At 34.9% G+C, this 11,425-nt stretch overlaps 1 protein-coding gene across 1 annotated transcript in view; it reads left to right on the forward strand.

The window, feature by feature from the left end:
- The first annotated feature begins 532 nt into the window (after positions 1 to 532).
- Positions 533 to 11,425, forward strand: part of MALRD1 (MAM and LDL receptor class A domain containing 1) — a 559,293-nt gene continuing 548,400 nt past the window's right edge. The window contains exons 1-2 of the mRNA XM_010859895.1: positions 533 to 710; positions 9,072 to 9,212. Of these exons, the coding sequence (XP_010858197.1) occupies positions 533 to 710; positions 9,072 to 9,212 (319 nt within the window). The remainder of the gene's footprint in view (positions 711 to 9,071; positions 9,213 to 11,425) is intronic.

Raw genomic sequence — 11,425 nt, forward strand, 5'->3', positions numbered from 1 at the left:
GAAACAGTTCTAATATTTAATATTTAATCTAATATTTCAGTTCTAACAGGTCTGAAATATTTGAATAAATTTTCATGACAATGTTCTGAATTGCATGAACATGATTAAACATAGGAATTCATATAGAACATTTTTATGTTGCTTCTAACTTTGCAGTGGTTTTCCTCCCATTTATGTGCCTGCTCTTTAAAAAAAATTTTTTTTTTCTTTCAAGATATAGCCTGATTAAAAGGGCTTAAACTGTTTGAACATGGTATAACTAGGGCAATAAACATACATGTTTAGCTAGATATAGAAATGATGCAATTGTTCAGTTAAATATTTTCTAAAGACACTCCTCTGAAAGAGTAAATGAGCTGCCTTGGACTCATTTGTTAAGAGTTGTGGATAGTTACCAATAGTTTCCAGTCATAAGAGGTAAACCTGGAAATCAAAGAACAGAGAAAAGAAAAAGTATATTTCCAATTATGGACTCACCTGTTACCGCTGCCTGATCTCTAAGAGACATGTCAAGTGATGCTCCTCTGCCAGAATGTTAGCTTTCCCAAAGATTGAAGCTTTGTGTGTCCTTTGGATTTCCTGTATTTTCATCTCCATAATGGTTCAACAAGGAACCGGAGCCTTTCAGTGTGACAATGGAGTCTCCTTGCCTATTGACAATGTGTGTGACTTCACAGATCAGTGTGGTGACATGAGCGATGAACAGCAATGTAAGTTTCCTTTCTCTCCTTCCTCTAAGTCCTGTCCATCTTTAATCCAGGAGCTGCTGAGTTGCCTGAGGAAGTTCAGTTAGATGCCTGATTCTGCACAGAGTTAATTTAAATGACTTCAGTATCAATCAGAAACTAAAAGACTTTTTCAGACATAAAGAGCAGACTTATGGACACAGGTTGGGAATGGTGAGGGTGGGATGAATTGAGAGAGTAGCCTTGAAGCATCATCAGTTCAGTCGCTCAGTCTTGTCCGACGTTTTGTGACCCCACGGTCTGCAGCATGCCAGGCTTTCCTGTCCATCACCAACTCTCGGAGCTTACTCAAACTCATGTCCATCAAGTTGGTGATATAAAATAGATAGCCAGTGGAATGTTTCTGTATGATAACAGGTAACTCAAATCCAGTGGTCTGACAGTCTAGAGGGGTGGGATAGGATGGCAGGGGTAGGAGGGAGTTTCAAGAAGTAGGGCGAATACATGTACATATAGTTGATTCGTGTTGATATGTGGCAGAAGGCAACACAATATTACAAAGCAATTATCCTTCAGTTAAAAATAAATAAATTTAAAGAAACAGATCCACAAATAAAAACAACTCTACTTAAATGTTATCAAATTGCTAAGATTCCACTTGATGGGATGTATTTTGAATCAGTTTTTACTGAGTATCAAGAGGGAATGAAATGCAAAAAGGTAAGTTTAATGTTGTTATCCATGAAACAAGATTTTTAAAAAACGTAGTCATGCAGTTTTAAAATGCTGTGATGGAAATTATGAGCTTAAGTTGGAATATAGTTATGGGAATATTTAATATGAATTTAAGATTGAGGAGGTTTTATTTTTGCTTCTATGATATCCCCACCAAGTAAGTTGGTACCTGTTGTACACAGAGCATAACTGATGAATATCCTTTGATTCTAAGGCAGAGGAAAAGAGGGGAAGCCTTAGAGAGTTCAGGGCCTTGATTTGGATACTGGGTCAACCATCTACTAATTGTGTGATCTTGAACCTCCAGTTTGTTATAAGAAGTCATAAAATGAGATAAACTGATCTCCCTGGTGGAAAATGCTCCTGATATAACATTAATAAAAAGTTCACTTAGGAAGATATGGGTAAAGGCATGTATGTTTCTGTAGTTTCCATTACAGTATCACATCCTGAAAATAGACTGCATTTCATCAATGGAACCAGTGCCATTCCTACAAGCAGCCACCTTTTATAAACAACATTTTCATACAATTAAATGGGTCCATTATTGATTTGTAGTAACCCTCAGATACCTGGAGGCACTAAGTCTAGTATTTTAGAACAATTCAGTCAAACAGTTTCTGTTTTGTGTTCAGATATGATCTTAATTAGTGCTTACAGAATTCTTCATCTTCTACATACAGCTCTACATATTTGCTTTGTTGGAATTTGTAAATTCAGTCGTTACTACAAAAAAACAAGAAAAACTGGAAATCTCTTTAGAAGGAAACAGGTGAGGGATTTTTCTCCTACAGTTTGTGATTACAATCAGGCTGTTAGGAACTATTAAACACAAAGAGCAACGAAAAAGAAGGATTCATTTATATTTGTCCAGTTTATCCAGAGGCCACCTGTGGACTCACTGCCCTTTCTTTGGCTGTCTGGCAGAAGCCATTACTATTCTTTGAGCAGCAAAGGGAAACCACTTGGCTAGTTTGACCAGAAGTGCAAAGTCCCTTCCATTAATAATCCCTCTGAAGCTTCCTTTAGCACGATTGCTCTGATAACATGAGTGGTTCTGCTTTGAGGAAAAGGTTAATGCGAAAGAAGGGGAGAGTTGCTGAGCAGGAAAGATCTGGCTGCATGAAAGATTCTAATAATCCCAGACTGAGAGAAGCATGAAGGAGCAGATCTGTCGAATAAACAGATTTCATTTTAAATGTTACCCTGGGGAAGTCACCTCTTGGCTTTTTCACTTTTCATTTCTGAGAAGTTCCACTTTGGTATTTTATTTAAAATGGGATAGCCGTAGATAAAATTGACAATCACTTTTAAGCATGAGTTTCTTTTGTACACTAGAGGGAAAATATTGTGGAGGAATCATGATAGCAAAGCAGTTTTTCTCTTGAAAATTTGCAATACTAAACTTACAAGATTTTTTTTTTTTCCTAAAGCTAACTTTATTATGATGTTTAAGCAATCACATTTTGGGGGAAAAAAGCAATTTGTGACCCTCATTAAAGTCCAAATAATGTAAGCTCTAGAGAATGGATTAATATAATTTTTTAAAATGAAATTGACATAGTTAAAATTCAGATGCAACTAATTCTATTAATAATTTTTTGAAAAATTTCTTATTTTACATGATGGTCCTATTTTCAGAATATTTAAACATATTATTTTAACTCAGTATTTTTTTAAGATAGTAAATTTAGACTAAATCTTCAGAATGAAATAAATTCTGTATACATGATATTGAGCAAATAAATTTTGAGCAAGAAAAATAATTTTTAGGTGTAACAATGATATGTTTTTAATGTTGGCAAGAACTTCCCTTTACTAGAATTTATTAATATCCTGAGCCAGGGAAATAAATGTTGTGGTACTGCTCTGCTGCTAAGTCACTTCAGTTGTGTCCGACTCTGTGCAACCCCATAGATGGCAGCCCACCAGGCTCCCCTGCCCCTGGGATTCTCCAGGCAAGAACACTGGAGTGGGTTGCCATTTCCTTCTCCAATGCATGAAAGTGAAAAGTGAAAGTGAAGTCGCTCAGTCATGTCGGACTCTTAGCGACCCCATGGACTTCGGCCTACCAGGTTCCTCCGTCCATGGGATTTTCCAGGCAAGAGTACTGGAGTGGGGTGCCATTGCCTTCTCCAGTGGTACTGCTCTAGGTATTTTTAAATTATGTTTCTCATGTCACATTGTCTGCCTCCCTGCAGTACCCCATTGCCTGGTCTTCCTCATTCTATTAAGTTTTATTAGTTTAATTAAACTAAGCCATAGTTTCTCCTTTAGCAATCATGCAAAATTATTTGATGTCCGAAGGCTTTATTGTTTTACTTTTACTCAGCAACAAAACAGTAATGTTACTTATGTTGCTATCATTCAGATAACAAATCAACCATAAGATAATAAACTATACTATTGATACAATGTTGAGGTATATCCCATGCAGTGGGTCTCTACTACTGGAATACTGCCAGAAAATATTCTTAGATAATTACTTGAGCATACCTGAAGTTAGTTTTAACATGAACTGTTTAACATTTAAATATTAACTGTTTAACATTTATGTTTAGAGCTAAATTTACTGTGTCTAAAAAATGGAAAAATATATTCAGTTATACAATTTCTCTCATACTTACATGTCTTGCTTAAGAATACTTCCATTTGGCCTCTTTTGTTTACTTTGATATGATGAGATATATCATAAGTTTTAAAATATTACCTAACTTCTTTTGCAAACTTTTTGAATTTAGGAATTTTTCAAAAGGTATTTACTTCATATAAATCATTGTATGTGAAATGTGTGAAAATTACCTCAGAGGTACATTCTGAAAATCTGAGAGGTGATAGTGTTTATTCAGATGATATTAAGTAAAAACATTGTTTCTTCAGTAGGATGACATAAATTTCAACTATTTTTAAAAGTAATTGTAATTATAGAAGTTCATTGAAGTATATGAAGATAAACATTAATAGAGTGAAATGTGAGTCTTCATCTGCAGTATTTATCTTACCACTACATTGAATGCAAAATGAATTTTCTCTATGCAAGAGGGATAACTTTCTATTAAAGGTCCCATATTCACCATTACAGACAGCAGTGAAAAGTGAGAAGATCTTTTGGCCAAATTGCTGCTCTGAAGTAGAGAATTGTTTGTAAGCAGCTATATAACCTTTATAATACTCATGTAATATTACTGCAGGCTGGAGTAAATGCCACACATAGTCAGTAATTCTGTAGAAATCACCAGACAATTAGATACAGAGAATTCCTTTGAATTTTGGTAATCTTGAGTAACATATTACAGTTAAAATAATGATTTGGAAATCTTTTTTTCACGTGTCACTGATGATATCTGTGTCAAATTCTTGCCGATTGAGATTAAAGGCAACTATATGACAAGATTCCAACCTAAGTAACATTAGATAATTCTGGTGTGGGCTATGGAACTTCTTATTCCATTTGCTATCACATACCTTTCTGAATTAGGATTTTTCCTATTTTTGTCTCATTGAAACTACTAAAATTAATTCAGTGTGAAGTATAAACATTTCCCTGATAAAAATTAATTAATGGTTTCAAATTGCCCAGCCAAATAATAGCACTCTTTCATGGAAATTTACTTTTGAGGATAATTAAAATTTACTTTTATTTAATTGGAATATTTTGAATGTATTTTTATCCTTTGCAGGAACTAGCCATTAATTTTTAAATTAAATGAGAGTAAGGGAGATAATTCTTTGTGAAAATTTTTTATATGCTATCTACATGAGGGAAATCATCTAAACATTAAAATGTATGTGAAAGTTTGTGACTATGTAATACATAGCTTTCTTCAAAAAGGAATGAGATAAAAGCACTTAATCTTGGACTAGAAGGAAATTAACCTTAACACATAATGGCTATATATGAAAAATCCACAGCTAACATTATACTCAGTGGTGACAGACTGAAAGCTCTTTCTTTAAGATCTGGAACAAGATAAGATGCCCTCTTTAATCACTTCTGTCAGCATAGTACTAGAAGTCCCAGCCAGAGCAATTAGACAATAAAAAGAAATTAAAGCCATTAAAACTGGATATGAACACAAAAAATTATCTCTGTTCACAGAAAATGTGATCTTAAATGTAGAAAATCCTAAAAAGTCTATGAAAAAAATGTTAGAACAAAGAAACAAATTAAGACATGACTGAAGCGACTTAGCAGCAGCAGCCAGATTCAAAATCAACATACAAATGTTAACTGCATTTCTGTACACAATGAACCATCTAAAAAGGAAATTAAGAAAAAATTCCATTCATAAAAGGGTAAAAAAAAATAAAATACCTAGGAATAAACATAACCAAGGATATGAAATCTAAAAATTGTTGGCTGGAAGAAATTAAAGAAGACCCAAATAAATGCAAAAACATTTCATATTCAGGGATTGGAAGACTTATGAGTGTTTAGAAGTTAGTAGTACCCAAGTATCCTCCAGCAGATGAATGAATAAATAAGATGTGGTAGATACATACAATGGAATATTGTTCAGATTTAAAAAGGAAGGACATTCTGACACATGCTACAACATGGATGAACCTTGAGAGCAATTATATTAAGTGAAATAAACCAATCACAAAAGGACAAATATTTTATTCCACTTTTATGAGGTACCTAGAGTACGCAAGTTTATAGACAGAAAGTAGAATGGTGGTTTTGAGGGGCTGAGGGGAGGGAGGATGAAAAGTTTTAGTTGGGGGAAATGAAACAGTTGTGAACTTGAAGGGTGATGATGGTTGCATATTAGTGTGAATGTATTTGTTTTTTTTTTAATTTAATTTTATTTTTAAACTTTACAACAGAGCTATATACTTAAAATGATGCATTTTATGTATGTCTTAGCACAATTTTTTAAGAAAAGCAGGATTATATCATTAAGGAAAGATTACAACTCTGCCTCCTAGATCTTTCAAGAGGGAAAAAATGTGCATTATTAATATAGGCCCAGGCAAAACTGTGAAATAAATGCCTTCTACCTCTCCTTTTAAAAAATTTCTTATTCTTATATTTTCTGTTTTCTAAGAACTTCATTATTGTGATGACCTACTCATACTAAGTTAATCCTGAATTCTGCATCAATTTCTTCACCATTACCACTATTAAATTTTTTTTAAATTCCTTTCCATTTTCTCAGAAGCATGCCCTATGTTAACTATCACGTGAAGATATTTTAAAAAATATTTTCCCCAATTACGGTGTTAATGATCACATCTTTGAATGGCTCTGCAGTAAAATTTTAATGAGAGAATCTGGCATGGTGGAAGCCAATTCAGAAGATACTCGGGTCTTCCAAGCAACCTCAAAGAACAACATAGAGACAGTCTCTTTTTGATGATAGTACACTTGACCTGTGGTATCACAAAATTAAAAGCAAAATGAGGAGTTTCTCAAGTTCAGAAAGCTCAGGAACATGATTTTCTGGATAAGTTCCTGCGTCCATTCTTTCTTGTTCCATATCCAGTCCAACCGCAGCATTGCTATAATAGCAGATAAATCTCCACACAGATTTTACTATAGCAAGTACTGTCAGATTTGAATGTAGATGGGTGGCATATGAGATTATAAAAGGCAAATCAACCACAATTCAAGAAAAATTGTTCAAATGGCTTAAAATGCTCAGTTCTCTATTGGGAGAAAAACGAGTACTTAGAAAATTTTCTGATGGATTTTTTGAATAACCCAGCAGTTATGAGATGTTCATGATTGCTTCTTTTTAATAAGAATGAGTTGAAAAATGTATGCTCATTAGATTCATGCTGTAACGAAAAGAACCCCTGTTGAGACTATTCAGAAATAAAAATGTTTTATTTAGCTACTTTGTAGCTCTAACAGTTCAAAATACATCATCGTTATCCTTGTTTATTAAAGAGAACAAAAACATTGAAAACAAACATCAACTAAGTAATTTTAACACAAGGTAATTTCTTGGTATTTAAAAACTGACACCTATGTGAGAATGTGAGTATATTTCATACACATAATTGTTGAAATACAGTGATAAAATTACTTTTGTGAGTATTTTGTAATCAGAAATAGATCATTGGAAACATTGCTTGGAGCTGAAAGAGACTTAAACAGATACATATTTATGCAGGCTATTGCATAGCTATTTGAGTGACACACATTTATATACAAATAGCATATAATTTAGTTCATTTTCTGTTCAACTAGATTCTTGGATCAGTAGGAGTCCATGAGGTAATAACTCAGACATTCCAGCAATTCTAACCATTTTAAAGGCCTTAAGGCAATTGTAAATTTAATCATAGTATGATTCATAAACTAATCAAGTTTCTTAGTTTTTAGGTAGAAGGACATTGCTTCTACCTGGAAATATTGGTTTCCTCAGTTTGAGTAGAAACTCTGACCTACCTACCGACCTTTAATTCTAAGTATTTGGTAAAAATGGGTTAGTGGATTAACAATGAGACCTTAGAATTTTAAGAATTCAGGTTTTGGAATCAAAAAAGACTTGGGTTCCACTTTTGGCCCCAGCATTCACTTGCTGCCTGCTTTGTAAGGTTGTTGTAAAGAGTAAACTGCTAGAAGTAGAAAGCCTATCACTGACCTTCCTCAGTAAATTGTACCTAGAATATTCCTGTTAATATTACAGAATACAGCTGCTTTGTAAAATCTTTCAATAAGGAATCTAGGACTAAAATTAATAAAACAGACCATTGATAGTAAAGCAGGTTGTGGCAGATTCATTTTGATGTTTGGCAAAACTAATACAATATTGTGAAGTTTATAAATAAAATTTAAAAAAAGTGTCATTTCTAAATTGGCTCTTAGTACTCACATGGATGATCACAAGAACATGCACCAGATGTATTACTAAGTAATATTTTAACCAAAATATGATTAAATAAAAATTAGGTTTTTGTGACTGGGTTGCCAAGCACTGTCTTATCTATTAGTCTGAATAAGCACTGTGGCTCATGCAACCAGTCAGGACAAGAACAAACTTGTCAAAGGAAAATCACCGTTACTAAGAGCTGCAACCCAGGGATGGTATATTTGTGGTTGAATTAACCTATTTTTTAGAGAGTGACATTTGCAGATGTTGGATAATGGAATAAAGACCACTCTGGATGATTATCACAAGCAACCAGGTGTCCAAACCCTTTTCTTTCTCCCAAGCCTGTTGGATCACTTGTACCCAGAGAAAATGGAAAAAAAAAAAAAAAGCCAGAAAATACCCTTTTTTGTGTGTGATTAAAATACATTGTATCATTTGATCTTCATAGAAATCATTCAAGGGAGAAAGGACAGGATGTCAGTATTTTAGTTTCATAGGTGAAAAAAAGGGCTTGGTGTGATTAAATGGTTTAGCTAGGCCTTCAGTTAGTAAGAGACAAAATCAGGCCTAGGTCCTCAGTCTTATGACCTCATGTGTGACATTCTGTCTGTATGACCACGCTGGTTTTTATGTGTGGGGATTTATTTGAATGTCATGTGCAGAAAATCTTTGCATCGATAAAGTAGACTGAAATTGTGAAAAACTATCCAGCTGTTAATCTCTATTTCTCATTTGTTCCTAAGCTTTCTTTTTTCATGTATTGTATTATTTCTTAAGAAGACACATAGGGTTTTGGAAGCTAATTTCTTTTCTCTCTCATTAGGCTCGGATTATGAAAGATGTGATTTTGAGGATGGGCTCTGTAGTATGATACGAGATCAGAGTCTGCGACTTGGCTGGACAAAGAGGAATGGGCTGATCGGCCAGTCACCTCCATTTTATGATCACAATGGTGATATGTCTGGTAAATGCTTTGAACTTTATTATTCATTTTTGTCAAACGGTTGGTTAGGACAGTAAAATCTTGGCTGATATTTAGAGATTATGATTATAATGTCTAATTTGATATCTTCTTTAACCATATTCAAGATGTTTGTGATTCTAAAGTGTCATATTGTTGTTGTTATCTGGTTGCTAAGTCATGTCTGACTCGTTGCAACCTCATGGACTATAGCCTATCAAGCTCCTTTATCCATGGGATTCTCCAGGCAAGAATACTGGAGTGGGTCACCATTTCCTTCTGCAAGGGATCTTCCCGACCCAGGGATCAAACCCATGTCTCCTGTCTTTCAGGTGGATTCTTTACCACTGAGCCACTCAGTATCTAAAATGTCATATTAGATACTTATAATTGGGTTCCTGAGATCCCAAAGGACCATATAGATAATTGGGATTTTCTAGCTATTTTCTCTATCTGAAAACTGTGAAATTTAAATGTGACAATCCTACATAAATTAATTTGTCAAATATCTTTGCTTTTGGCTCGACTGATTGTAGTAATGCTCATTTTCTTTGACTGCCTAGACAGCACTGATGGGTTGACCACTGGCCTTTGAGTTGGCTCTGGACCCAGATATTTATTTGTTTTATTTGTTAGCTAATGAATTCCATTCATTCACCATTTTATACCAGGCAATTAAGATATTTTAGGGAACAGAAATTGACCCTGTGCCTGCTTTCATTTGATAGCCTTATACGTGATATGGAAAGAGGTAATCTTTTGCCTGGCATAACTAATTGAAGGCTGGTAATTTTTTAAAGTTTGTACTTCTCTCAAATAAATACAATTAAATGCTATATATGAATGTTTCCCTGAAGATAACTTTTTCTTTTTGGCTGCACTGTGCAACTTGTGGGATCTTAGTTCCCCAACCCGGGATCGAACCTGGGTCCATGGCACTGAATGCCCAAGTCACAACCACTGGACCACCAGAGAATTACCTGCTTAGAGATAATTTAGAGCAATTGCATATTAATTGTTTGGAAATGTTTACATAAATAGTATACATGTGGTTGGAATCCCAGCACTGACACTTACTAACTATATAATCTTGAGCAATTTACTTTGTTAAGACTTGGTTTACTCAATTCTAAAATCTATCTTGGATCAGATTTAAGAGCTAAATAAGATATTTTGAGTAGAACTTGTCATAAACTATCTGATACAAAGCTGGATGGCAAGAATACACAGAAGAACTGTACAAAAAAGATCTTAACGACCAAGATAATCACAATGGTGTGATCACTGACCTAGAGCCAGACAACCTGGAATGTGAAGTCAAGTGGGCCTTAGGAAGCATCACTACGAACAAAGCTAGTGGAGGTGATAGAATTCCAGTTGAGCTCTTTCAAATCCTGAAAGGTGATGCTGTGAAAGTGCTGCACTCAATATGCCAACCAATTTGGAAAACTCAGCAGTGGCCACAGGACTGGAAAAGGTCAGTTTTCATTCCAGTCCCAAAGAAAGGCAATGCCAAAGAATGCTCAAACTACCGCACAATTGCACTCATCTCACATGCTAGTAAAGTAATGCTCAAAATTCTCCAAGCCAGGCTTTAGCAATAAGGGAACCGTGAACTTCCTGATGTTCAAGCTGGTTTTAGAAAAGGCAGAGGAACCAGAGATCAAATTGCTAACATCCGCTGGATCATGGAAAAAGCAAGAGAGTTCCAGAAAAACATCTATTTCTGCTTTATTGACTATGCCAAAGCCTTTGACTGTGTGGATCACAATAAACTGTGGAAAATTCTTCAAGAGATGGGAATACCAGACCACCTGACCTGCCTCTTGAGAAATCTGTATGCAACTCAGAAAGCAACAGTTGGAACTGGACATGGAACAACAGACTGGTTCCAAATAGGAAAAGGATTACATCAAGGCTGTATATTGTCACCCTGCTTATTTAACTTATATGCAGAGTACATCATGAGAAATGCTGGACTGGAAGAAACGCAAGCTGGAATCAAGATTGCTGGGAGAAATATCAATAACCTCAGATATGCAGATGACACCACCCTTATGGCAGAAAGTGAAGAGGAACTAAAAATCCTCTTGATGAAAGTGAAAGGAGAGTGAAAAAGTTGGCTTAAAGCTCAACATTCAGAAAATGTAGATCATGGCATCCGGTCCCATCACTTCATGGGAAATAGATGGGGAAACAGTGGAAACAGTGTCAGA

Source organism: Bison bison, unplaced genomic scaffold (genome assembly GCF_000754665.1).
Source record: "Bison bison bison isolate TAMUID 2011002044 unplaced genomic scaffold, Bison_UMD1.0 scf7180017864461, whole genome shotgun sequence".
Classification (NCBI taxonomy): Eukaryota; Metazoa; Chordata; class Mammalia; order Artiodactyla; family Bovidae; genus Bison; species Bison bison.